This window comes from Oryza glaberrima, chromosome 4, assembly GCF_000147395.1.
Source record: "Oryza glaberrima chromosome 4, OglaRS2, whole genome shotgun sequence".
NCBI lineage: Eukaryota > Viridiplantae > Streptophyta > Magnoliopsida > Poales > Poaceae > Oryza > Oryza glaberrima.
The window spans coordinates 21,774,438-21,800,404 of record NC_068329.1 but is presented as its reverse complement, the minus strand read 5'-3'; the positions used below and the strand labels follow the sequence as shown (position 1 = coordinate 21,800,404).

The 25,967-nt window shown below is 45.1% G+C and overlaps 3 protein-coding genes across 4 annotated transcripts; all 3 read left to right on the top strand.

The window, feature by feature from the left end:
• The first annotated feature begins 5,230 nt into the window (after nt 1-5,230).
• On the top strand, nt 5,231-9,008 carry LOC127769284 (endoglucanase 12). Its single transcript, XM_052294817.1, has 4 exons — nt 5,231-5,813; nt 6,589-6,896; nt 7,486-8,256; nt 8,347-9,008. Exons 1-4 carry the CDS (start codon nt 5,435-5,437, stop codon nt 8,758-8,760), a joined length of 1,872 nt encoding a protein of 623 aa, XP_052150777.1. The 5' UTR covers nt 5,231-5,434; the 3' UTR covers nt 8,761-9,008.
• A 4,351-nt stretch (nt 9,009-13,359) lies between these two features.
• LOC127769282 (2-alkenal reductase (NADP(+)-dependent)-like) lies at nt 13,360-14,915 on the top strand. Its single transcript, XM_052294815.1, has 3 exons — nt 13,360-13,690; nt 13,823-14,003; nt 14,089-14,915. The coding sequence occupies exons 1-3, from the start codon at nt 13,463-13,465 to the stop codon at nt 14,715-14,717; spliced, it is 1,038 nt and encodes a 345-aa protein (XP_052150775.1). The 5' UTR covers nt 13,360-13,462; the 3' UTR covers nt 14,718-14,915.
• A 3,896-nt stretch (nt 14,916-18,811) lies between these two features.
• Nucleotides 18,812-25,939, top strand: LOC127771152 (uncharacterized). Of its 2 annotated transcripts, none has more exons than XM_052296989.1 (15): nt 18,812-19,049; nt 19,940-20,575; nt 20,690-21,002; nt 21,100-21,246; nt 21,354-21,442; nt 21,522-21,614; nt 22,111-22,237; nt 22,752-22,816; nt 22,899-23,070; nt 23,697-23,897; nt 23,999-24,046; nt 24,132-24,278; nt 24,959-25,041; nt 25,313-25,428; nt 25,559-25,939. In XM_052296989.1, exons 2-15 carry the CDS (start codon nt 20,001-20,003, stop codon nt 25,642-25,644), a joined length of 2,262 nt encoding a protein of 753 aa, XP_052152949.1. In that variant the 5' UTR covers nt 18,812-19,049; nt 19,940-20,000; the 3' UTR covers nt 25,645-25,939. The 2 variants fall into 2 exon arrangements, with proteins under 2 accessions (XP_052152949.1, XP_052152948.1); XM_052296988.1 differs by having other exon boundaries at nt 18,812-19,135.
• The last annotated feature ends 28 nt before the right edge of the window (nt 25,940-25,967 follow it).

Here is a 25,967-nt window from a genome sequence, read left to right as displayed (position 1 = left end):
AGATATGGACCCGAGGGTATGCGAAGTAAAGGGAAGTTATCTTCCCCTCCAGCCACGTGGCTCTGCAAGCTGGCCCCACTCTCACGCCTTGCAAGTCGCGAAAGCGACGGGGGAGGCCTCGGGGTGGAGCGTCACCCCCTCGGGCTCTCCCGCTGCTTCGCCCCGAGGCCCTCGCCCAACTGCCATGTGGCGCGGGGAGAGAGAGAAAAGGGGACCCAGGCTGGACAGCCATAAATACGCGGCGCCAACTGTCCCTCACCGCATTGGTGAGGGCAGACGTGCGGTGCCGCCTAACTGAACCCTGTCAATCGGATGTGACCAGTCTGTGACCGGTCTATTGCCGGTCACGTCCGATTGAACGGGCGGCCGTGCCCCCACGTCGCCTCTGTATCCGGCGGAGTGGGGGTAGGTATGACCCGTCCCATCGGAGTGTCACTCGAAGGAGGGCTACCACAAGTCTCCACTCATTTATGAGGGAATGACAGGGCTGTCCCCCGTGTCAGGCGGGGGGCGGCGCTGGGTCCCACTCAAGGGCGGGCTGCTGCTTAGCTTCCGGGCAAAGGCACGGATTGTGGCCCGGTCAAAGTAAAGTGGGGTCCCCCTCCTATGGAGGGGTAGGTAGAGGCGGCACATGTGGTATCCCCTTGAGATATAAAAGGAGGACCTTGCCCACCGAGACAGGAGGACGACTCTCAGAAAACCTGAACTCTAGGAGAAGAAAGACGATAGCGCTCTCCGGAGTAAAGGAACCCTTGTAATACTCATCCATAACCCAAACACAGGAGTAGGGTGTTACGCTCCATAGCGGCCTGAACCTGTATAACTCGATTGTATACAAGCTAGCCAGCAGTCTTAGGGACGGATAGGTGAATTCTAAGAGGCGAGCCTCTGCCCCCCGCCGAACTCACGAAAGGGGGGTCTCACGACTTCCCGCTATCGAGGGCCTTCCCTCGACAGGCTTCATTTCACATACTAAAGCAAAACGAAATTAAACATGATGGTAAAACATTGGAAATAAACAAGTGAAATAATCAACCAAATAAAGACGGAAGAGGAGAAAAGCTAAACATGACTTCTCATGTCAAGTTTTCTACCCCCTACAAACTCAAAAAACAAGATTTGGAGAGAGTCGTCCCTCCAAACAATTTTTAAGAAGAAATTGTAAGCGTATTGTGAATTGAACACGGGATCTCAGGATTGAAAAAAGTTCTGAACCACATAGCAGCAGTAGTTGGACATCATGTCCACATGAAAATCGGGTGAATGAGTGCAGGAGATGGGTCCGCCGCTGAAGTGGTGATGAGAGAAACTAAACCTAAAGTTGATCTCTACAAATCCAATTGGGTTTACATTGTTGACAAATTTTGTGAGGTATATACATTTCCAGCGAGCACAAAGGGTTCGAGTGGGAATTCAAATATTTATTAAAATCAGAATAGAATCATTATTAAAATCAGAATAGAATAAAAAAACATACTTAAAATTGGAAAATTCCTATAGGTTGTAGAACTAAGTTGTATAAAAAAATTCATTTTTTTATATTTTGTATGTTTTCATGTTTTTCACACTTTCCCTCGTATCCCCATTATTTTTCCATACTTATCATCCATTTCCCCAATTTTCTCCTTTATTTTACAGTTACCTTACATTTCTAGATTTTTTTTGTCAATTATCCTATATTTTCATACTTTTATAACAGTTATTCCATGTTTTCTCTACACTCAGGAGAATGCCACCGAATTTTGAGGATTTTGATCAAATTAAGTGTTTTGAAAGAATATCTAGTACATTGAATGAATTTCGAGCAATTGATCCCTTCATGATTTTTTGAACAAATTGTTTAAAATTCAAGTATCCCAACTAAAAATTGATCACCTTTTTGGGAAATTGCGAGGTTTCTTATGCAATTTTAGCTTTTTAAAATTTGCTCAAAAATTTGCACATATCATGATTTTGATTGGCATGATATTTTGGTTATCCATCGAGGTTGTAAACCGTGAGTGCTAGGAGCCATCTAAAGACGCTACTGTGCTAAGAAACAGGGTTAGAGATTTCAAGTCTGAGGTCCCGTGTTCAATCCCCCATACGCTCACAATTTCTTCTTAAAAAAAAGTTTAGAGGGACGTCGCTCTCCAAATCTCATTTTTCTTTCACGTTAAATGGAATGGATGAATAGATGAACGATTTATGATAATTATTCAAGGATACTGATTAACGAATTAACCATTACAACGTTAAAAGTAGTTTTAAAAAGGGATTCTAAGGAAACCATATATAAAAAGGCTTTGCAAAAAATCGTTGGACAACTTCTGTTACCTTCTCATCCCTGCCACCAACATTGCCTGGCCTTTGTCATCTTCTTCTACCTTTCCCCCCAAATCACAAGGGAAATGGGTTCTCAAGCCCCAGGCCCACAGGCGTTCTCTCGATCATAGCAGTTGGTACTGTCGGTGACGAATATTTTTTTCCCTCACAACATATGCTTGCGGCTTGCCGTTCTTTGCCGATTTTGTCGGTGTCTGAATTTCCTAATGTCCACGGGCTGGCTCTAACAACTCGATGACAATAATTTTTTGAAGCCCCCTAGCCAGTGGCATGTCACCTTCTCTCGCTCCTCCCACAACTGCAATCAAATCAATTTCTATATTCACTCTTACCAATGCCACTCGCTCAGTCCTGATAGATTAAGCAATCTTACATTTTTACGCATCAGAATACTATAGCATCCTAAGCTTCTCTGAATGTGCAGGTTTGCTTCTGAATTTTTGTCAGCAAGTTAGCCACACCTCCGGAGCAGCCTCCTGTCATCTCATAACACACACTGTTCTCTTTAAGATGTGACCATATTCTCCCGACACTTTAAATTAAGTACAAAAATGTACTAACTCAGAGAAAATCTCTCAGTTTTAGGACGTAGTTGCACAATTGTTTCCGGTGAAAGGTCACTGTACAACTCTGAGCCATCGCTTTGGTGACAGAAGGATGGCTGGCCAATTACAACACGAAATGATCAAGGAGGTACGCACATCTAGTCTACTTAATCATAAAAGGTTTCAACGATCCGTATATAATTGGTGCCAACCTCTTGCCAGGCTTGAACATGCTAACACCATGTGAATAAAAAATCCAGGGGAGTAGGAAGAAACCAACGCAAAACTCGCACTCCATGTGTTTCCTCCCGTCTTTGACTCCACCGATCGACCGACACACATAGCCGGATGGTTGTTGAGCTTGCAAATTGCTGTTAACTTAACCCTGCCATGAGAGGCAAGAGGCTTTCTTACTGGAATTTTCATGTTCAGAGTTCAGACTGAAAATGCAGGTGCGCAGCATAGACAGACAACGAGCCCTTTTCTTGCTGATTTTGATTGCTCAACTGAATCAAACCCAAGTCCTGACGATGCCATATTTACAGATACAGGAGTAAAAAATTAGTAGAACGGCCAGCATAAGAAAATTAAGATCGACACAAGAACAGTTAGGTTTCACCAGCTGTGGAGAGGTGATACTGTAAGCGATTAACAATCAGACGGGTCGAGCAGACAGACAGAACAGATTGTTCTGAAATCCACATGTCACACGCCAGCACGAATGACAAACGCTAGTGCGAGTAGAATATTGCGAGGGGGAAAAGTGATCGCTACTGGCGAGGAGCTTCCTAGCCGGCTCTCCATCCTGACAGCAAAATGGGGATTGTTCTTTTGTTCCTGTGCAGCATCACCATGGATAACCAAAATAGTGTACCCCACCACCACCACTACTCTCATGCTGCATGGAGCAGAAAATGCTTCACCAAACACACATGGAAAACAATGGTTTTTTCCTTTACTTTTTTTTTCTTCTTCTGATGGAGTTAAACCATCGCTGTAGCCCTGCATCTAGCTGGCCTGAACTCCCCCGTTAACGTCGCAATCCAGAAGTCATCAGTCAGTCTGTACTGGACCTCCAACGAAAATCAGTTTAAAAAAAGGCGGCTCGGATTGATGGCATAGCGTCACAAAGGAAGCAGGCGAACCGAGTATAAACATGCAGTCTTTCAGATATAGGCTGTGTTTAGGACCTGTTTGGTACAGTTCTTACTCCTAAATATTGCTCTAGGAGTTAAGTTTGGAGTGGAGTTGTGGGGCTGTCTACACCCAGCTTCACAACTCTAGTACATTTTGTGAGAGAGGTCCACTTAACTCCACTCACAGTTTTGGTGGAGCTGAAACTGTTTGTCTGACCTCCACCTCCAAGCTGGAGCTGTGCCAAACAGGCCCTTAGATCCATACTTCTAACTTTTTTCATCACATCAACCTGTCATATACATACAACTTTTCAATCATATCATATCAATTTCAATCCAAACTTCCAACTTTGGAAGGAACTAAACACAGCCATATCCCCGTTCCAATTATAGATCGGTTTGATCTTTTTTCTAGTTAATTTTTTAAAATTCAATCAAATTTATAGAAAAATCTAACGATATTTTTAACACAAAACAAACATAATATGACAAAAATATTCAATGTTACGTATGATGAAACTAAATTTGTGTTGTAGATGTTGCTAATCTTTTCAATAAACCTGATCAAATTTCTTTAAAAGGTTTGACTAAGAAAAAAGTCAAAATAACTTACATTTGAAAACTTGCATTTACTTTGGTTTGATCTGTTCATCTAACTATTTGCAAAAACATTTCCACATCCAAAAAAAGTGTTACTCCCTCCGTCTCATATTATTAGTCATTTTAAATTTTTTTTCTAATCATTTTTTTATGTTTGATTAAATATGTAGAAAAATATAATAATTTTTTAACACAAAACCAATATTTCATCAAAGTATATTTAATGTTGAATTTGATGAAAATAATTTGATGTTATATATGCTGCTAATTTTTTTTCTCTAAACCTAATTAAAGTTAAAATAGTTTGATTAAGAAACAAAAATTGTACTACCTTCATATTTTAATGTATGGCGCCGTTGACTTTTTATTTAACGTTTGACTATTCGTCTTATTCAAAAAATTTATATAATTATTATTTATTTTATTATGACTTGATTCGTCATCAAATGTTCATTGATCATGACATAAATTTTTTCATATTTACACAAAAATTTTAAATAAAACGAATGATCAAATATTGGTCGAAAAATCAACGGCGTCATACATTTAAAATTAATGGTGAGAGTAATATATATGGCTACCGCGCCACCCGCTTATAACGGCACAGTGTCACGCGCGCGCGCCAGTCCGGGTGCGCCACCCAAGTCAACCACCGCCCGCTCTCTCTCCCCCTTCAAAACGCCCCCACCCAAAGCCACCGCACCTCGCCACCACCGCCCCAAGAATAGCACCCGCGTTTCATGCGCTGATCGACCGATCGACCCACCAGCTAAGCCACCCGCAGCCGCGGGGCGAGCCAAGCCCACCGCCGCAGCCGCAGCCGCAGCCATGTACTCGGCGAACCACTGGGGCGGGTCGTTCGAGATCGCCGCGGACGGCGCGGCGGAGGACGACCACAGCCGCAACATGGACCTGGACCGCGGCGCGCTGTCGGCGCGGCAGCACCAGCTGGACGAGACGCAGCAGAGCTGGCTGCTCGGCCCGCCGGAGGCCAAGAAGAAGGACAAGTACGTCGACCTCGGCTGCGTCGTCGTCAAGCGCAAGCTCCTCTGGTGGGTCCTCTGGACCCTCCTCGCCGCCTTCATCCTCATCGGCCTCCCCGTCATCATCGCCAAGTCCATCCCCAAGAAGAAGCCCCACGCCCCTCCCCCCGACCAGTACACCGACGCCCTCCACAAGGCCCTCCTCTTCTTCAACGCCCAGAAATGTCAGTCCCCCCTCCATCCTGTGATATGATCCTCTGTTTGTGCGTTAGTTAATTAACTAACTAGGATGGAAACCTTTGCCAAAACAAGAATCTTTTGACTTTGATCAGTAGAGATCTCATCGCATTTGCCATTTGTGTTAGAGCTTCTGAATCTGCAGACGGATTTGCTCAAAATGAGTAGAAGTATGTTGCCTTGAATTTCCTTAGGTTTACTGAGTTTTGAACTTTTGACCCGTGATATTAGCTGCATGATTATGTGTTGATCCCGAGGAGAGAGGATCGAGCAAGTACAAATCTACAGGCGAGTAGTAGCACTAGTTAGTTTTAATCAGTTCAGTTGAGCTGTGCACAACTGCAACCCCACAAATGGAATGTTCTGTGCTACTGTTCATAGTCCCACAGCTTTGCAGAAAGTGACACTCTGATGTGGAGAGAAATCTCCCAAAAATCCAGCTGCGCTTTGGCTTGGAGTCTTGGCAATTTGGCGTCTCACGCACGTTCGTGCACATGTAGGACAGCCAATTGATCCATTCTTTAACGCGGCACGAAGTACTCCTCTGCAATACTAGTGTACCTGTAGATCTCGCCGCATGATCTGCTTCTGGATCTTGACAGATACTCTGCACTTGTAGATCTTGAGCTTACACTACAGTACTACTAGTCATCCGATTCTGACTTCCATGCTCAAAATTCAGTTTGAAACGTGCACTGATGAATGCAGCCCTTCTTTCTCTGACGAACAATTTTGGCCATGTCTCGTTCTCTGCTCTGACAGCCGGCCGGCTCCCGAAGAACAACGGCATCAAATGGCGCGGCAACTCCGGCCTGTCGGATGGCTCCGATCTGACGGACGTCAAGGGCGGGCTCGTCGGCGGCTACTACGACGCCGGCGACAACATCAAGTTCCATTTCCCCTTGGCCTTCTCCATGACAATGCTCAGCTGGTCAGTGATCGAGTACAGCGCCAAGTACAAGGCGGTAGGGGAGTATGACCATGTGAGGGAGCTCATCAAGTGGGGCACCGACTACCTGCTCCTCACCTTCAACTCCTCTGCTTCCACCATTGACAAAGTCTATAGCCAGGTACTTGCTCAAAGTCCCAATTCTGAATATATTTCATTATGAATCTTGGAAGAAATATTTGATCTGTGAAAATTTTGGTGCATTGTTACTATCTTGGTTCTTTTCTGCTGTAATCATAGCTGGAAGACCGTAGAATTTATAAATGCAGAGAAGCATACTGTTTCTTACTACAGCAGTAAAGTAAGTTTCTGAAATAAGGTCGTAGTGAGCAAACTGGTCAGTTCTGTCAATTACAGTATTACATGCCGAGCAATCTATTCCATCAGTAATTGATTGGCACGCCTAACAACCTTTGACTCTTATCACATGGGCTCCAGTAGAATAAGGTTCATCACCCAATCATCTGCATGTGCTGAACAATAATATAATTAAAACTTAGGAGTGGTCGATCTGTCTCGATCTCTCAGAACTACATTTTGGCATACAATGAAAGATGCAGTGGTAAAACTTTGATTCACATTCTCTTACTCTGGGTTGATCCACCAGGAAAATTATGTAAAAACATTTGAAGTTATCAGTATTAAGTGAAAAAGAAAATGATGTCAAATCAAGCATACTAGGTCTGAACGGTGCATGCATGCTCCTGCAGGTGGGCATTGCGAAGATCAACGGCACCCAGCCGGACGACCACTACTGCTGGAACCGGCCGGAGGACATGGCGTACCCACGCCCCGTCCAGACGGCCGGCTCGGCGCCGGACCTCGGCGGTGAGATGGCGGCGGCGCTCGCGGCGGCCTCCATCGTGTTCCGCGACAACGCCGCCTACTCCAAGAAGCTCGTGAACGGCGCGGCCGCCGTGTACAAGTTCGCGCGCAGCAGCGGCCGCCGCACCCCGTACTCCCGCGGCAACCAGTACATCGAGTACTACTACAACTCCACCAGCTACTGGGACGAGTACATGTGGAGCGCGGCGTGGATGTACTACGCCACGGGGAACAACACCTACATCACCTTCGCCACCGACCCGCGGCTGCCCAAGAACGCCAAGGCCTTCTACAGCATCCTCGACTTCTCCGTCTTCAGCTGGGACAACAAGCTGCCGGGCGCCGAGCTGCTGCTGTCGCGGCTCCGCATGTTCCTCAACCCGGGTTACCCCTACGAGGAGTCGCTCATCGGGTACCACAACACCACCAGCATGAACATGTGCACCTACTTCCCGCGCTTCGGCGCCTTCAACTTCACCAAGGGTGGGCTCGCGCAGTTCAACCACGGGAAGGGCCAGCCGCTGCAGTACACCGTCGCCAACTCCTTCCTCGCCGCGCTCTACGCCGACTACATGGAGTCCGTCAACGTCCCCGGCTGGTACTGCGGCCCCTACTTCATGACCGTCGACGATCTCCGCTCCTTCGCCAGGTCTCAGGTACGTGTAATCGACGATCGATCACAGATTTTCACAATGCATGCATCAATTGGAAGTTGTTTTGCTGACGACGGCGATGTACATGTGCAGGTGAACTACATTCTTGGGGACAACCCGAAGAAGATGAGCTACGTGGTGGGGTACGGCAAGAAGTACCCGCGGCGGCTGCACCACAGGGGGGCGTCGACGCCGCACAACGGCATCAAGTACTCGTGCACCGGCGGGTACAAGTGGAGGGACACCAAGGGGGCCGACCCGAACGTGCTCGTCGGCGCCATGGTCGGCGGGCCGGACAAGAACGACCAGTTCAAGGACGCGCGCCTCACCTACGCGCAGAACGAGCCGACGTTGGTGGGCAACGCCGGCCTCGTGGCCGCCCTCGTCGCCCTCACCAACAGCGGCCGCGGTGCGGGCGTCACCGCCGTCGACAAGAACACCATGTTCTCCGCCGTGCCGCCCATGTTCCCGGCCACGCCGCCGCCGCCGTCCAAGTGGAAGCCGTGAGAGAGAATTCGATCCAACCGGCCGGCCAAGTACATCGCCGTGCCTAGTGGTTCCGAAGGTGTTTGATTAGATCAACGAGGTGTTTCGGTTCGTTTGGTCATACAGTTTTTGGTGATCACGCAATTCTTTTGTATTATACACGTTAACTTCGGCAAAATCGATACTGTGGATGATGGAATGCTTTATGCATGACCTGTAGATGAAAGATGTTTTCTTCCTATAAATTATGATCACGGTGGATGAATCAACAGATGTGATTACAATTAGGCTGCAAACAAGTTGCAACAAAATGGGATTCAAATCAGTATGATCTCTTACAATTGCGTGACTATCTTCCGACGAGAAGAACTGCCACTTGGCACCTGGCAGACTGTCGAAGGGATCATACGAGAGGCCAGAACTTGGTATGGGCGGTGCAAAGCATATCAAGAGATTATTGCCTTAGTTTCTTTTCCTTTTAAAGCGCAAACCGCTAACCTTGTATATAGAACCTTTTGTTTTCTCCTCCTATGAATATAATGCCGGCACCCAGCTGGATCTTCCAAAAAAAAAAAGGAATTGCTAACCTTAAGAAAAATTCATCTTTAAATCTTATAGGTTTTAGACTATTGGATGAGCTTCACGATTCGTGCTCTAGGCCTTTTTCTCCAACTCTGACACCAACGACACCCTATACTCTGACAAAGGACCTTACGGGTTAGGGTCCCGGATTGAAGGTGGGGGTGGAAGTGGGAGTTCATCAACTTTAAAGGGATGGTTGTGGTAGGCGGCAGCCCAGCGGTGGCGACGGATCGAGCGAGCAGCGAGGCAGTGGCGAAGCTGCCGCCAAAGCCGTAGGGTCGGAAGTTGGCGGTAGGTCGGTGTAGGCGACGGGGGCTGAGCGGAAGGGCCGTTAGGAGGAGGTGGAGACGGGGAAGATGGTGGCGCAGGGACAACTCGCCGCCATTGGCTTAAGGAAAGAAGAGTAGAGAGAGGGGGAAGGGGACGGACAGGAGGGCCTCGCTGGTGCCGTTGACATCTTTCGGCCAGCCGACCAGGCGGGCGGTGGCGTGGCGAGGGATAAGAGGGCGCGTGGGGAACGAGAGGAGGAGAGGAGCTAGGGTTAAGGGGGTTCTGCACGAATCTTAAAAGCATATCCAGCATTCCAAAATTACATGACTGCACGAATCTCAGTTTTTTTATGTTTTTAAACCGAGTTCTACTCAAATTTCAAACATATATGTTCTAGTCAAGGCAATATAGCCGCTGACGAGGCCACTGCCAGCCGAGCCGAAATTGCAGCGGCCCGTTGGTGTTTCCAAGGCCTCCACCTCCACAATATCACGATGGGTTGCGGACTCGCGGTTCGTGTCAATTTTCGATCTCGTACCGGCTGACTGCGCCGGCCGCTTTAAAGCTGGAGTAGCTCTTATTTTCCGTACAGCCCAGCAAACTTTGGGCTTCTTCCGTACATCTCCACACATTGCAACGCTGCAGCTGTGCTCTCGCGGTAGATCCTCTAAAAAAATTGGTCGCGGTAGAAAATAACTGTGCAGCATCATGATTCCTGCGATTAATTCTCGTGTCGTGGCGTGTACGAGAACTTGGGCAGCAATGCAACACAACGCTATCTGTTGACGCGTCCAAAGGTCTGGACGGGCAAAGCAACGGGGCAGCGGCGACGGCGAGCCACACAGCACAGCACACACGGCTTCGTACGTGGCGATCGGGATGTGTGAGCGGTGAGCCGTGTGCGGCTAGGCTGACACAGATACGAATCAAACAGCCCCAGTGTGCTGTATGCCTGTATGCATCGCTTCCAACTTTTCCGAAAGCTGTGGCGTTTTCCTCCACCGATCTTTTACTCGAGTCACAATCGGTACTCGGTCGTCAGCCGTGTCCCGTTGCATCCGCCAGCGAGGACACCGTGCGCAACCGCGCACGTGTGGGAGAATGCAAAGTTGGCCTGGCTGGCGCGCGCACAACGGGACGCCTGCAGTGACGTATACATCTCCATGAGATTCACGATGGAAAAAAGCTACTTCATGTCTTTTGTTGTATGAACTCTCATGCTTTTTAATAAAAGCTGGGCGTCAGCCTTTCTCTTAAAAAAAGCTACTTCATCCGTCCCCACATATAAACATTTTCTTTCATAGTTTTAAGGAAAAAGTACGAATTACCCCCCTAAACAATCGCGGTCGTTCGAGTTACCCCCTCAACTCTAATACCAGTTATTTTTAACCCTAAACTTTACAAACCGGATGAATTACCTCCCTATATCGATCCAGGGCAGTTTTGATCCTACGTGGATGCATACATGGCACTCCAGTCAGCAAAACAAATAAAAAAGATATGGGACCCGCTTGTCAGCTAAAAACAAATAAAACATGGTGGGACCCATCTCTCTCTTTCCCCTTTCCCTTCCTCTCAATCTCTCTCTCTCAGATGTCGCCAGGAGCGGCAACTAGGTGGCCGGCAATGGGCGAGGCGGGCGGCAGGCATGGCGGAGAGCGGGCGATGGGCGCGGCGGGGGCGGGTGTGGCAGGAGCGCGGCGTCGCGGCGGAGGGAGTCGCACTCGAGGCGGAGGGCGTCCTGGCGGGAGCGGAGGGCGGTGTCGGTGGCCGCGTCCACGACGGCGACGCACGAGATGGAGCTGCACAGGAGGGCCGCGGCCGCCGCTCATCCTTTTCCCCTCTCCTTCTCTTCCGATTCCCTATACTTTCCAATGCAGCGACGGTGGTTGGGCTGAGAAGGCGGCGACGGCGGTCCGGGCGAAGAAGGCGGCGGCGGCGGTGGTTCGGGCAGCTGTATGTACATGAGGCAGGCAGGCAGGCAGCAAGTACGGTGTTGATGAGAGAGAAGAAGAAGAGCATATCATGCAACTAGGAGTAGGTAAGACGGGCAGCCGGCTGCTCCTCGTCTTTGTAGTAGTTGCATGTGATGAAGACGCTGCCGTTGAAGCACTCGGCGCGGGCGCAGCCGATCTTGGTGAAGTTGAGCCTAACTATGAAGACGAAGTGGCCGCACTTGTGGAAGTCGACGCCGGCAGTGCAGTTGCCGGTGTCCTTGTCGTACAAGTGCTCCTCATACAAGTGCCGCTTGGGCAATCTCTGCCTCCGCCGCCGGACTCCCAGGCAACTGAGGCAAGCTCCGCCTCCGCCGCCGGCCACGCGGGCGATCTCCGCCTCCGCAGCCGGACTTTCGGACGAGCTCCGCCTCCGCCGCCGGTCGTCCGAGAGTGTGCGCCTCCTCCGCTACTAGCCGTCCGAGCGCGTGGGCGAGACAGAGAGAGAGAGAGGAGGGGATTGGGTTGATGAAGGGTTATGACAGGTGGGCCCCAACGGTTACTTTTTTTCTGACTGGATTGCCACGTTGGCGCCACGTGTACAAGTTGAAGTCAAAACCGGTCAAAAACAATGAGGGGGTTATATGTTCAGTATGAATAGTTGAGGGTATAATATGTCTGGTTTTGTGGTTTGGGGGGGGGGTAATTCATACTGTCGCAATTGTTCAGGGGGATAATTCGTACTTCTTCCTAGTTTTAAACATTTTTAAACTTTGACTTTTAATAACAAAAAATAAAAAAAACAATGATATAAAATTGATGTTACTCGATTTATCATTAAACAAACTATTATAATACAATACAATTCTTTTTACTTAGAACATCTTATATTTATTGATATTGTTAGTCAAGGTATCATCTTAAAAAAAACTATGTTGAAGTTTAAAAATACTTAGACCCTGTTTGGTTCATGGGACTAATCCATTAGTCTCTCCATTTCTGTCCCTCTTAGTTCCTAAGAATCCAAACAGGAGTGACTAAAAAGGACTAAAAGTGCATATTGGGACTAAAATCCATTAGTCCCTCTTGGAGGTACTTACCGGAATTAAAGTGACAACCTCTCTCTCCCTCGATACACGTGCCTTTGAGTACCTTTTAGTCCCTGGATCCAAACAGTATGGACTAAAGTTTTTACTCAGGGACTAATTTTAGTCTTAGGCCTAAGGCTGTGTTTGGAAACCCTCCCTCCTAGCACGCAAAACAAAGCAGTGTTTAGCGCGTGATTAATTAAGTTTTAGCCTTTTTTTCAAAAATGGATTAATATGATTTTTCAAGCAACTTTCGTATAGAAATTTTTTACAAAAAAAACATACCATTTAACAGTTTAAAACACGTGCGCGTATAAAACAAGAAATAGGAGTTAGGAACATATCCCACAGAACGCAGCCTAAATGATCCAAACAGGATCTTATACTTGAGACCGAGGAAGTACAGATAATATCCCAATCCCAATCCAACAATTTGCTGCAGCGAAAATAGACCCAACAGGCCAACATGCCCCCGTAAATTAAGCCACGTTCTAGAGGCGCATAACGTCAAGCCGTCAACCGTCAACGTGCTACACGTACGGTGTCGTCACACACATGGAAAGCTGGAGTAACCAAAGTCGAGACTCGACTCCCGATCGTCCACTGGACGGGCGGGCCCAGCAACGTCTCATACGCGTTTAGGCGAACCAGGTACACACGACGATGTGGACGTGTTCACAAAACGAATCCCTTTTCGTGGTCCCCCTATATAACGCGGGGGCAGTGCCACCCCAAGTCCCAACCCAATCCTCACATCGCAGAGCAATCTCGAAGAGCAAACGACCCGCACCACCGGCCACAGACGGAGAGTTCGAGAGCAGGGAAATCTGAAATTTGGAGAGACCAAAGATGGCAGCGACGAACAAGAAGATCGTGCTGAGGAACCACGTGACGGGGTTCCCCAAGGAGTCCGACATGGAGCTCGTCGCCGCGACGGGCGCCGCGCCGTCCAGGGTGCCCGAGGGCACGGACGGCGCCGTCCTCGTGAAGAACCTGTACCTGTCCTGCGACCCCTACATGCGCGGCCGCATGTCCAGCCATGACGGCTCTTACGTCGACGCTTTCGTCGTCGGCGAGGTATGCTGCTCTCTGAATTTTGATCTTCAGTTTGATTTAACTCTGTAATTAAACGCGTACTTTTTTCATGGGGAAAAGTTTGTTAATTTCTTGTTCTGATGATGCTCGTGATGTGTACTGTGGTGTGGACAGGCTATCACCGGCTATGGCGTCGGGAAGGTGGTGGACTCGAGCCACCCGGGGTTCAAAGCCGGCGACCTCGTGTGGGGAATGACGGGATGGGAGGAGTACAGCCTCATCAAGGATCCCAGCAGGGCCCTCTTCGCCATCCGCCATCCCGACCTGCCGCTCTCCTACTACACCGGCCTCCTCGGTACGAATTGAACCATGCATGCCGCGATTGATTAGCAGATCAGCATCCATGGCCGACGATTAATTAATTTCATAATCTGTTTCAGGCATGGCGGGCTTCACGGCGTACGTCGGGTTCTACGAGATATGCGCGCCAAGGGAAGGCGAGAGGGTGTACGTCTCCGCCGCGTCGGGCGCCGTGGGGCAGCTGGTGGGACAGTTCGCCAAGCTCATGGGCTGCTACGTCGTCGGGAGCGCCGGCTCCGACGACAAGGTGAGGCTGCTCAGGGAGAAGTTCGGCTTCGACGACGCCTTCAACTACAAGAAGGAGAGTGACCTGAGCGCGGCCCTGAAGCGGTGCTTCCCGGAAGGGATCGACATCTACTTCGAGAACGTGGGCGGCGCGATGCTGGACGCCGTGCTGCTCAACATGCGGGTGCGCGGCCGCGTCGCTGCCTGCGGGATGATCTCGCAGTACAACCTGGAGCACCCCGACCCCGTCCACAACCTGACGGCCATCGTCACGAAGCGGCTCCGGATCGAAGGGTTCATCGTGTCCGACCACTACGCCAGGTACAGGGAGTACGAGGAGAAGGCCGCGCGGTATGTGAAGGAGGGGAAGATCGGGTACGTGGAGGACGTCGCCGAAGGGCTGGAGAACGCGCCGGCCGCGCTCATCGGGCTCTTCTCCGGCCGCAACGTCGGCAAGCAGGTGGTCGTCGTCGCCAGGGAGTAACCGCGAGATGTGTAGTTAAACGTGTAGCGGTATGGTTACACTTCACTAGTGCTGTGCATTGTCCTGATGGCTGATGCTGTGTTTAGATGTGTCAAGCTTAGCTGAATGCGTTGGATTTTGTATCTTGAACATCAATAACGGTGTATTTTAACAAGTGTTTAGTTGTTTTGAATACACAGTAAGACAAGATTAAAGTGATTTGGCTCTATTGCTCACAAGAACGCCAGGTCGGTCCCCGCAAAAAAAAAAAAAAAAAAAAAAAGAACGCCAGGTCGGTCTCTGATGTTCAAGATACAAAATCGCAAGGTTACATCGTCTGCATGTCGTTGATCCCAGCGTCCCGTGACAAATCATTTTGTCGACAGCAGCCAAATCATGCAAATTAGAGCAGGTGCTATAAGCCAGCTACAAATATATTTTAAGCAGATAAATAAGGGCTATAGATTTATAGCCAGCTGTAGCACGGACTCCAAGACACAGTGTGTGTATGACAGGTGGGACTAAGATATTAATAGTGTAGTATGTAACTATTGTATGAATGAGTTATTAGATTGGTTATAGATGAATTGGAGCTAGTAGTTGGCTATACTATTATATGTGTTGGCTTTAAAATTGGCTAATAGTAGAAAGTGAGCTCTATTATTATCCTTACTCTTAAAGGACCCTCATTGATCCCATCCCGTGCCAAATCATTTTTGTCACAACAGCCAAATCATGCCGAGGATAGATCGAGGATAAGACGCAATTGAGTCCAAAGGATAGCGACTTACAGGTCGATTTGAATCACGCAAAAGTCCTGGTTTGGATGGCCTATGAAAATTATTAATCCACTGCAGTGCGCATTTTACAAATAGTTACTCACAAATATTCAGTGTGTCGTGGCTAATTTTTTATAAAGGCAAATCTCAAAGTGAAAAGGGTGCTTTTCATTAGAAAGAAGAGAATTGGGCCTATTTATCGCGAAAAAAAATTAGGACCGAAAACCTTACCACAACCCAGTTGGTTAAAACCCATATAGAGCACCCAACCTGATAACTGGGTCGATGTCACTACAACTTAGGATAAACTGAAACCTGAGACAAGTCCTAAATTCTTATGAAGGGCCTCAGCCTTGATGACCGACCTCACAAAGACGGCAAGTACCAAACGAGGAGTATGACCTTCTAAGCAACATCTCCAAGGAAAATAATGGCAATGGCGCTATCATCGCTTGTTTGGAAAAACCAGAACCAGGTTCTCATTTGAAGGAAGATAGAAACACCACGATAATGTCTCCATTCTCCAAGAAGGAAAACCGGTTCCCACAATTGTTGGCTTCGTTGATACCAGCTAGAGGTAGGGAAAGGCTTCGCCTAAAGCTTTCCATACTCTGCCAACACCACAAGGAATTGGCCCACTAGTGACGAACGCTAGTGATGAAACCTTACTTCCTCACTAATAAGTGGTTTTATAGTGACAAACTATCTTGTTGTCACTATTTTCATGTACAACTAGTGGGAAACTATTTTCCATCACTATTTCACCTATAACTAGTGAGAAAATATTTTGTCATCACAAAACACATCGTCAGTGATATCTCAATTGTGATAAGTCATAGTGTTGCCACTATTTTATTAAAAAAATGTGATAACCTGGTAGCTAACCACTAATTATACCAACAGTGACGAGTGAACTGTGATGATTTAATCTTCTCTCACTACTACTGTGCTCAATCCGTGATAAAATGTTAAGTCATCAAAAAACCTAAAAACAGTGACGGGTTGATCGTGATGAATTGGCATATTATCATTTTTTAATTTTTAATTAGTGATGCCATATTTTATCATCGCTAAAATTATTATTAGTGATGAGATGGTTATCACAAAAAATGATTACAATTTACAAGGCAATTAAAATAAAGAAAAAAATAGCAGTAGATAAGGCTTGGCAAGTTTCGAACACACGACCACCAGGATGTATAGGTAAGGTTGTTGACCAACTGGCCAAAATAAATCTTCTAAATGAGGTTCTCTTAATCTTTTATAGTACTTGTGTGAACTAGGAGGTCAACAGCCCGGTTGTCCTCCACTAAGCTCTAAGCCACCACCCCTGCAGTGTTGTGGTAGTATGTGTTGGGAGCTGGAGAACGGCCAGTGAGCTCAGCCCCATGACCGGGAGTGCTGCAAGGAGTGTAGCGAGCTCGACTTGCAGCAGCGCGAGAATGGGTAAGTCCCATTTGTTCTCTCATCGAGATCTCTATGTTCCTCTTGGCTGACGGCAACTATCCCATTGGTGGGAAAATGGGGAATAGTTACGCTGAGTTTGTTGATGGGAAAATGGGAAATAGTAGTGCTAGTTTGTTGATCTCAGATGCATATGTTCCTTGTCCTCTTTGTCTCAAATTTCCTCTCTGATTAGCAGGCAGTGAACCCGAACGGTCCAGTTGCTTGAGGAGCAATGGCTACTTCGATCTGAGCATCCCTTATAGATCTGCAATTTTTGTTTTTGGATCGCACATGCCCATCCAATGGCTAGTTCAACTTAATTTTTATACTAAACTTTGTACTAATTTTCTTTAGTGCAAGTCATTTTGGCATATCTGAATTGTTTATGAGCCATCACACATATACAAAATTATCGACTAGTGCAAAATCTGGTGATGGCTGATGAGCTCTAGCTCCTCCATAAAAAATACCACATGTATATTGCTTACATATGGTACGAGTGTACTGAGCAAAAGAGTTTAGATATGTAATAAGAATTAATCAACTATTTTAGTAAGTCTAAATTTGCATAAACCTGAAAAAAATTGTATATTAACTATCATATGTATCTTCATCACTTTCTGTGTTATTGTCATCATCTGTATCCATATACTCAGCGCCGTCACTTTCAGAATCTTCTTCATCTTTATCAGAATCTTCTTCCTCTTCTTCATTATTTTGTTCTTCAGAATGCGTTATCGGATCTGCTTCGACAGTTTCACTCTCAACTCCATTTCTGTCCAAAACCATGACAATATCATCATCGATTCTACTTTCATTCAGTGCCACTGTGATATCTTAGTTCTCTTGGCATGCTTTAGAAGTAGACTTTTTTGTTAACGATGGATCATTTTCTTCTTCCTCTGTAGGAGGAAAGTCATACATATCACGTGGCTTTGTTTTTACCACGACAAGCCATTTAGGATCTCAAGTATCTTTGACATAATATATGAGTGCAACCACGACAACTACATATGAGCAACCAAAACGAAAAGGAGAAGAGCGTTATTGTTACCAAGCTCGTCGTCGTCGCACCCCGTGCAATAGCTCTAACCTGCTCAATTTGCTCTTTCAGCAATCAGGAGATGTTCAAATATGACTTTACCTGAACTCGCCAATCGAGGACGTGGGTCTTGCCTTATCAGGGATGAAGGGTACTTTTATGCCCCGATAACTACGTTAGCCGTGCGGTTACCGTGATGAAAAGTGAAAATATCAAATGAAATTTATCAATAATATGAAATTATATATATATTGATTAAAATTTATAAAACTATTGATCAAATTATCACAAAACTACAGATTTATAGTGATGTATCACAAAAATAGATATTTAGCACTAAATTTATCATAAAACTACATATTTAAGGTGGAGTATCGCAAAACTACAGATTTAATAACAAAGTTATTATAAAACTACATATTTTAGAGTTTAAATTCTTAGCACTAGTGTTATGTTTGAGTTATACACGTGCAAGTTTTGTGATTAAATTATCACTAAACCTATAGTTTTGTGATAATTTTATTACTAATTCTATAGTTTTACGATACTCCACCTTAAATCTGTAGTTCTGTGAGAAATTTTGTTGTTAAATTTGTAGTTTTGTGATGATTTGATCGAAGTATATATAGTTTTGTGAAATTTACTCATATTTTTTTTAATTTGATGAAAAGGCCCGATTATCGTGCAGGTAGGGGAACCCAAACCCTGCAGTCCAGCACGAGAGCCCACTGGCCACGGTTAACATTCGGCCCAACAGCCTGAACCCACCACCGATCCCCGATCTCTCCATATGCCACCACTCAGCTCCTGATTCCCCGAATTATACCGTCCAGTTGCTCTCCTCCCCAAATCGGCAACGTCTCCAGCAGTTGGTGACTTGGTTCGTTCCGCACACTCCACTCCACCCCACCCGCTGCCTCTGCCTCCGCCTCCTTCCTTCCTTCCTGCAAAACCGCGAGCGCCCCGCGGCTCTCTGCTCCCCCACTCCTCCCGCGGAGCCCCTCGCCCCCGCCGGATCCCACGCACGCACGACGCGGCTCGACGCGACGGGTTCCACCGCGCGGCCGATCCGCCGCCAGAGCCCCGGTGAGCGCGCACGTCCCCTCCCCCCCAGTCTCCCTTCTCCGCTTGGCGGCTGGTTGACCGCTGCTGCGCCATCGTCCCTTCTCGAGGTGCGCCGCTCTTCGTGCTCCGGTGGTAAACCTCCCTGTTGTTTCCGTTTGGCTCCTGTCCTGGCTGGTGATTTTGGCGGCGCGGATCGCCCGCCGCAGGAGAGCTCGTGGGCGGCGCGCGAGTGCGCCTCCGGGGCGAATGGCATTTTGGATGGTTTTGATTGGGGTTTGATTTGTTCGGTGGCGGCGTCCTATATCAGATGCGATTAGTCCTTCGGCCTTATCAGATATCTGAAATCCATCCACATATGACATGGCTTTAGATGGTTTGGATTGGGTGGGCAACTACTGGGCACATTGACATCATACCAAATATACTGTTAATCAACTGGCTCTAGTGACATAAAACAAACACGTACCTGCCAAATAATTATAGCTCGGTTTTATTTTCCCTTTTTCTTATGATGCTTTAGTTATTGTATAAACTTGGTGTTCTAGATGTATAGTCACCTGGCAACCATGGAACTGTTGAAACTCCTTCACAGGCTAGTGTTTCTGCGAGCACTGCTTTCTAGATTCATTTTGTAAAGTTCTTTGGAGATGTTGATTCATGCGAGGACTTCTATGTATGTGGAATATGCATTTACTGGTTGAAGTATGGCTAGTGATTTAGCAGCAGTTAGACAATGCTGACTGTCAGACATAAAAATAGAAGGAGTTTTGGAATTAGTACTGCTGTTTGTGAAATATTATGACACTATGCTTTTAGGTTGATGAAAAATTTGTTACATTTCATTCTTGTCGCACTTAAATGTGTTATTCAGATGCATCAATGCCCATAACTATAGGTTTCTTGTATTTCAGGGTTCTACCCAGAAAGGCATAACCCTGACATTCTCTTGAGAAAAGGAAGAAGCAACCAAAAATGGCCTCGAGGGCGATCATTAGGAGAAGAAAGTATGCTCTGGAGCATACTAATATCCCTGTTTTATTACGACATTCATCTATTTCTACTTTTGGGCAAGAAAAGTTTGGATGTGAAGTTGAGCAAAGCACTGCATCTCAAAACTCAAGAGAATCAAACCATGAGAAGGCACAATACATCTTAAGGAAACAAGGACTTTTGGGCCTTAGTATCCTGTGTCACCCAACTCGTGGTGCTTCACTTGCTTCTTATGAATCTAAACCACAGACTTTTGGTTTCCCCTTGGGAGCCAGGTATTTCCTACAGTCAGTACGCCCAACATCAAGCACTGCTGGGCAGCCTAAAGTTGGTATTCTGGACGAGCGGAGCGAGAACCAGAACCAGAATCAGGGGAAAAAGGAGGCATCCCCAGAAGAGTGTGATCAGGCGGTGGAAGGCTTAAGCACTGCAAAAGCTAAAGCTAAAGCTAAGCTGGTGCAGGAAGTACAAAAGTCTGACCAGTCAATCATACATAAATTTTGGTCAATACTTCTAGGTATTGGACCTGCTCTGCGTGCTGTTGCTTCAATGAGCAGGTCTCAGTTCCCTTCAGTATATTGAAGTATATTTGCAATTGCTGTCTTGCCCCTTTCCATGGATTATACATTCATATCCAATGTTTTGATTTATATTTATCTTGTGAATCGAAGGGCTGACTGGGCTGCAAAATTGAAGCATTGGAAGGATGAGTTTGTTTCTACACTGCAGCATTATTGGTTGGGAACTAAGCTGCTGTTGGCAGATGTTAGGATTTCATCTAGATTGTTAGTGAAACTTGCTGGTGGAAAGAGCCTAACAAGAAGAGAGAGGCAACAGCTTACACGCACAACAGCTGATTTGTTTAGGCTTGTACCTTTTGCTGTGTTCATCATTGTTCCCTTCATGGAATTTTTACTACCAGTCTTCCTCAAGATGTTCCCTAACATGTTGCCATCGACTTTCCAGGACAAGATGAAGGAAGAGGTACTGACCAAGACATGTTATGATATCTTGCCACTGTATTTGCTAAATACAAACAGATTGACTCAGGTCAACATTTTTTTTTTTTTGATACGTGCAGGAGGCATTGAAAAGGAAATTGAAAGCAAGGATGGAATATGCAAGATTTTTACAAGATACTGCAAAAGAAATGGCAAAGGAAGTGCAGACGTCACGTAGTGGAGAAATGAAACAGACAGCTGAAGATCTGGATGAATTTTTGAACAAGGTTTCGGGTTCATACATGTTTTGTTTGTTACCTCAAGTTGAATACATAGATCATTAAGTGTTTGTTTTATTGATTTCCTAGTAATCTATTCTTAACTTTGTAACTAGGTTAGGAAAGGTGGACATGTCTCAAATGAAGAAATTTTGAGCTTTGCAAAGCTGTTTAATGATGAACTGACTTTGGATAACATGAACAGGTTGATGTATCTTGAACATCTAGCTTAGCCCTAGCCCTTGGTTTTCACATCTTTCTGATCAGTCCTTTTTTGCCTGCAGAGCACGGTTGGTAAATATGTGTAAATATATGGGGATCCAACCTTTTGGTACAGACCACTACCTGACATTCATGCTTCGGAAGAAATTGCAAGAGTATGCCCACCGGTTGCTTTCTGATGTAGATGCTGTGTGCACATATAGATGTCAGATAGTTAGATGATGAGAAAAAAATACATGGTGGATGATGTAGAATGATCCTTTTACAAATCTCCAATTCAACTTGAGTGCTAATTAATCTTCAACATTGTATACGTTTTTGTTTTTGACACATCTAATACTGTTTTGGCCATTTTACATCTTAGAAGATCAACAGGCAATTGAAAATTTTCCAGAAAGACAAATAGAGATTTAACTTTTGAGCGGTTTTGTAGTTCTCACTGCATCATCTGAAATTGAGAACAATGTGTCCAGAGTAAAATCTTCTCTAGTGTACGGTTGTAAAATAATGGCGCCATGATGAATCACAGAGGAACAGTTAATGTTACACCAAAATCGATCCTCTTTCAAGTTTGAAAACAGCGTCATGTTCTTATGCAAACATTTTTTTGGGTAGTTAACCGTAGTAACTCTTTTATATCTTTATTTGCAGAATAAAGAATGATGATAAGATGATCCAGGCTGAGGGCGTGGAGTCTCTTTCTGAGGAGGAGCTTCGACAAGCATGTCGAGAACGTGGCCATCTTGGTTTGTTGTCAACAGAGGAGATGCAAAATCAGGTTTGTTTGCCTTGAAATTGTTGGTGGGACATCTGCATTGATGAGTAGGTAATGGTAGTAAATACAGCACATCAGATCCCTTTTGTTGGATGCTTTTTATATACTTTTATTGTATTTCCAGTTTAAAATAGTTCCGGTATATTCCCTGTGATTTTTTCGTTTTTACTTATGACTAACCCAGTTATCTATTGCACTTTTTTTATAACCATATATTCTAAGTGTGTTAGTAGAACTGGTACTGTTACTCTATTGAAAGAGAAAAGGTCAATTGGGCACCATGCTTTGTGCTTCTTTGTCCAATGCTTTGTTTGCTAAATTGTGTCAATGCATATTGACACAGCAATTAAAAACTTCCTAGAACTGTTGTAGAAGATGATTTTAGTTCTCTGTAGTGATTTAAGGCACATTTCTTTGCAGGAACTGTATCAGTATTTCAGCTATGTTAAATTAATATCAAATTATCTAAAAATGTTTCAGTTATGTAAGAATTTAAACATTTAATTTTAATGTTCAGCTCAGAGACTGGTTGGATTTGTCACTTAATCATTCTGTGCCATCATCTCTTCTAATACTATCAAGGTAATTCTGGATTTTTGGTGATAGTTGCCCTTGGGTTCAGTTCATCTATTCAAGTTCTCAGTTGTGTTTGAAATACTTCCAGAGCTTTTACCATGTCTGGGAAAATGAAGCCCGAGGAGGCTGTTGTAGCAACATTATCTTCTCTTCCAGATGAAGTTGTAGATACTGTTGGGACGGTTCTTCCTTCAGAAGATTCTGTGTCCGACAGGAAGCGGAAATTGGAATTCCTGGAAATGCAGGAAGAACTTATCAAGGTACTGAAATTTTGATTTGATTAAATTCCGTATCTCATTTAATGTATCTGCCACTGGGTATGCCTACCTGACACAATATGTCCTTATTGGCTGTATCACCAAGTCCCCAGCTGCAATGAAGTATCTACCTTACTCCTAGTTTGAAAGTACTTCTGAAGTTAGATATGAATAGAAGTTCAGGGTGACGACCCATAGCTTGTCAACAATTTGTTGTTTTGATTGATGGTTTTACTTTGAAATACAGAAAAATGATAACTGATGCGCTAGCGTCTCACAATTAGATGTATTGGAACTTGAAATTATGGGCAATGCCATCCTGTAGAAAAAGCATGAGATAAAAATGATGAGACTCCATCTTGCATAAATCCTTGGTTATATTGTTTAGCAATGCAGTACAGTTTGAATCTTGATGTGATTAGCTACCAATTTGTGGCTTTCAATATTCCTTGGTTGCCCAAGCCCAATTAATGTGTAAATATGTAATTCCCCCGTGTAACTGTAGTTATAATTAGGTTTTGATGATTTGGTGGATTCTACAAGTTCTCTCAGTTCCTCTATTTGATAATCCAACTATGTTGTCAATTATCCGTTGTTGTTAATGCTTCTACATATTGAATGATATTCAGGAAGAGGAGAAAAGGCAAGAGAAAGAAGACAAGGCAAAACTTGAGGTACCAAAGGCAACTGAAGAAGATGTGGCTTTGAAAGAAATGACTGAGCCTACTGCTAGGGAAGAAAAGGAACTAAAGAAAGCAAAAGTTGAGCATGACAGGAAGGAGCAGCTTTGTGATATCAGCCAAGCATTGGCCGTGCTTGCATCTGCTTCTGTATGATCCTAGCATTAAGCTATATTCCTTGCTTTTCTAGAGTAAGCTACATTAAACCATTAATATTCTGTTTCACCTTTTTTTTCCATCTTCTACTGCAGTCTGTTGCCAAGGAACGTCAAGAGTTTCTGAATCTTGTCAATAAAGAGGTATGAGTTGAAGTTGCAGTTAATATTATGTGCTTTCAGTTTGCATATGATAATATTGGATGGTCTCCACTCTTGTGGAACACAGATAGAACTATATAACACCATGCTGGAAAAGGAGGGTACAGAAGGTGAAGAAGAAGCTAGGAGAGCATACAAGGCTGCAAGAGAGGAATCAGACCATGCTGCAGAGATAGCTGCAGGAGAAAAGGTCTCTTCAGCATTAATAGAGAGGGTAAGGAATTCTTTTCTGCATTTAAACCACTACTTTATCTGCCTCTTTTAAAATTACTTTGAAACATCCCTAAACTCAAGATAATCGTGTGATAGTAATTACAAATAGATAACTAACTGCTGGGAAGGTGGGAAGGTGTGAAAGTAGAGGAACTGATTGCTGGCACACAAAGCACTCAGCTATGAAAACTTGTGTTGGTTGAGAATAATGCCCACACCCACAGGCAAAAGGCAATTTGTGATCAATTATTCAGTCTCTAGTTAGTTTCACTACTATCTTAGGATCTTAGAAGATTCTCAAATAAAATATACAAATGCCAGTAATCTGCTTTTTGTACTCCAGCTTGATACTAACCTGGATTCAACTAGGTCATCACTAATCAGTGGTTCACTCATGAATTATGAGCTCTAATTCTGGTGTTGCTTTATGTCTGTTTATCAACTGGCTTCTAGCTTCTTTCTCTATGAATGGTGGTTACAGCATGCACTTGGCCAATTGCATGCCTTTGTTCTGCATTTACTAATTTAAGGATTTTCCTTGATGGATGTAAATTCTCTATTGTTCTGTTGAATTTGTTTCTGTGTGGAATGTGTAATACAGACATTAGATGTGTTGTTTTCTTGTCTTGATCTTTAGTAAATAGCAACTATTTGTTGACGTACTGTTTCGCTGCATTTCAGGTTGATGCAATGCTTCAGAAATTAGAGAAAGAGATTGATGATGTTGATGCACGAATAGGCAACCGCTGGCAGCTGCTTGATAGGTAAATGCTACCTGCATGTGCGTAAATTGTCATGAATCACTTAATCTTAAGGTAGGCTGGGAGGTTGCCTGGTTAGGACTTACAACATGCTAACCCTATGGTGCATACCTGAGCTCTACAAAACTTCAATTAAGATGGCTAAAGCATAATAATTGATCACTAGATCATTGAGGGATAATGGTCTCAATACACGTTGTGGGTAACTAACCAAGGACTGGACCTTCCGTTTGTTGGATTTGCCTTGCTCATGAATAACATGATCTCATTGCAGTGACCGTGATGGCAAAGTTACCCCTGACGAGGTAGCAGCTGCAGCAAATTATCTCAAAGACACTATAGGGAAGGAAGGCGTCCAAGAGCTTATTAGCAATCTTTCTAAAGACAAAGGTTCCACTCAGCTTCTCTACCTACTGCGCTGAAAGATAAATGTCCATGTTCATCATTGTGCATTCTAAGCCTTTTTCTGGTTCTCTTTCTATGCCTAACAGTTTTCTGGTTCTCTTTCTATGCCTAACAGATGGAAAGATCCTCGTTGAAGACATTGTGAAGCTGGCATCACAAACGGGAAAAAGCAACGAACAAGAAGAAACCCCACGGCAATAGGTAGATAAACAGTCGCTTCCGTGGCTGTTGAAGTTACCAGCCCACTCTTTCCGCCGGTAAGCGCATGGCAGTGCCATGTGTAACAAAAATGGCAGGACGGTCATTTTTTTTGTTCCGACTGACTGCCGTGGAGAGAGTTAGCGTATAGTTAGGCATCAGGTTTCTATAGGTGAATGGCAACTGAAATTCCAACCTGTTGTGGGTTGCCATTGAAATGGACATGCTGAACGGCCAGATGGGACAATAATTCATGCCCAATCCAAATAATCTGAATAAATATATAGATATTGAATAAGTGTTTTGTCTCATTCTATTTGGACAAG

What these genes read in the sequence shown, in the direction of transcription:
- LOC127771152 (XM_052296989.1), top strand. Translation starts at nt 20,001, where the DNA reads ATGGCCTCGAGGGCGATCATTAGGAGAAGAAAGTATGCTCTGGAGCAT. An exon ending in CTTCAGCATTAATAGAGAGG is followed by an intron (nt 24,279 to 24,958) that starts GTAAGGAATTCT and finishes GCTGCATTTCAG; the next exon opens with GTTGATGCAATGCTTCAGAA. An exon ending in CAATCTTTCTAAAGACAAAG is followed by an intron (nt 25,429 to 25,558) that starts GTTCCACTCAGC and finishes TATGCCTAACAG; the next exon opens with ATGGAAAGATCCTCGTTGAA.
- LOC127769284 (XM_052294817.1), top strand. Translation starts at nt 5,435, where the DNA reads ATGTACTCGGCGAACCACTGGGGCGGGTCGTTCGAGATCGCCGCGGAC. An exon ending in CTTCTTCAACGCCCAGAAAT is followed by an intron (nt 5,814 to 6,588) that starts GTCAGTCCCCCC and finishes CTGCTCTGACAG; the next exon opens with CCGGCCGGCTCCCGAAGAAC. An exon ending in TTGACAAAGTCTATAGCCAG is followed by an intron (nt 6,897 to 7,485) that starts GTACTTGCTCAA and finishes ATGCTCCTGCAG; the next exon opens with GTGGGCATTGCGAAGATCAA.
- LOC127769282 (XM_052294815.1), top strand. Translation starts at nt 13,463, where the DNA reads ATGGCAGCGACGAACAAGAAGATCGTGCTGAGGAACCACGTGACGGGG. An exon ending in ACGCTTTCGTCGTCGGCGAG is followed by an intron (nt 13,691 to 13,822) that starts GTATGCTGCTCT and finishes TGGTGTGGACAG; the next exon opens with GCTATCACCGGCTATGGCGT. An exon ending in CTACTACACCGGCCTCCTCG is followed by an intron (nt 14,004 to 14,088) that starts GTACGAATTGAA and finishes AATCTGTTTCAG; the next exon opens with GCATGGCGGGCTTCACGGCG.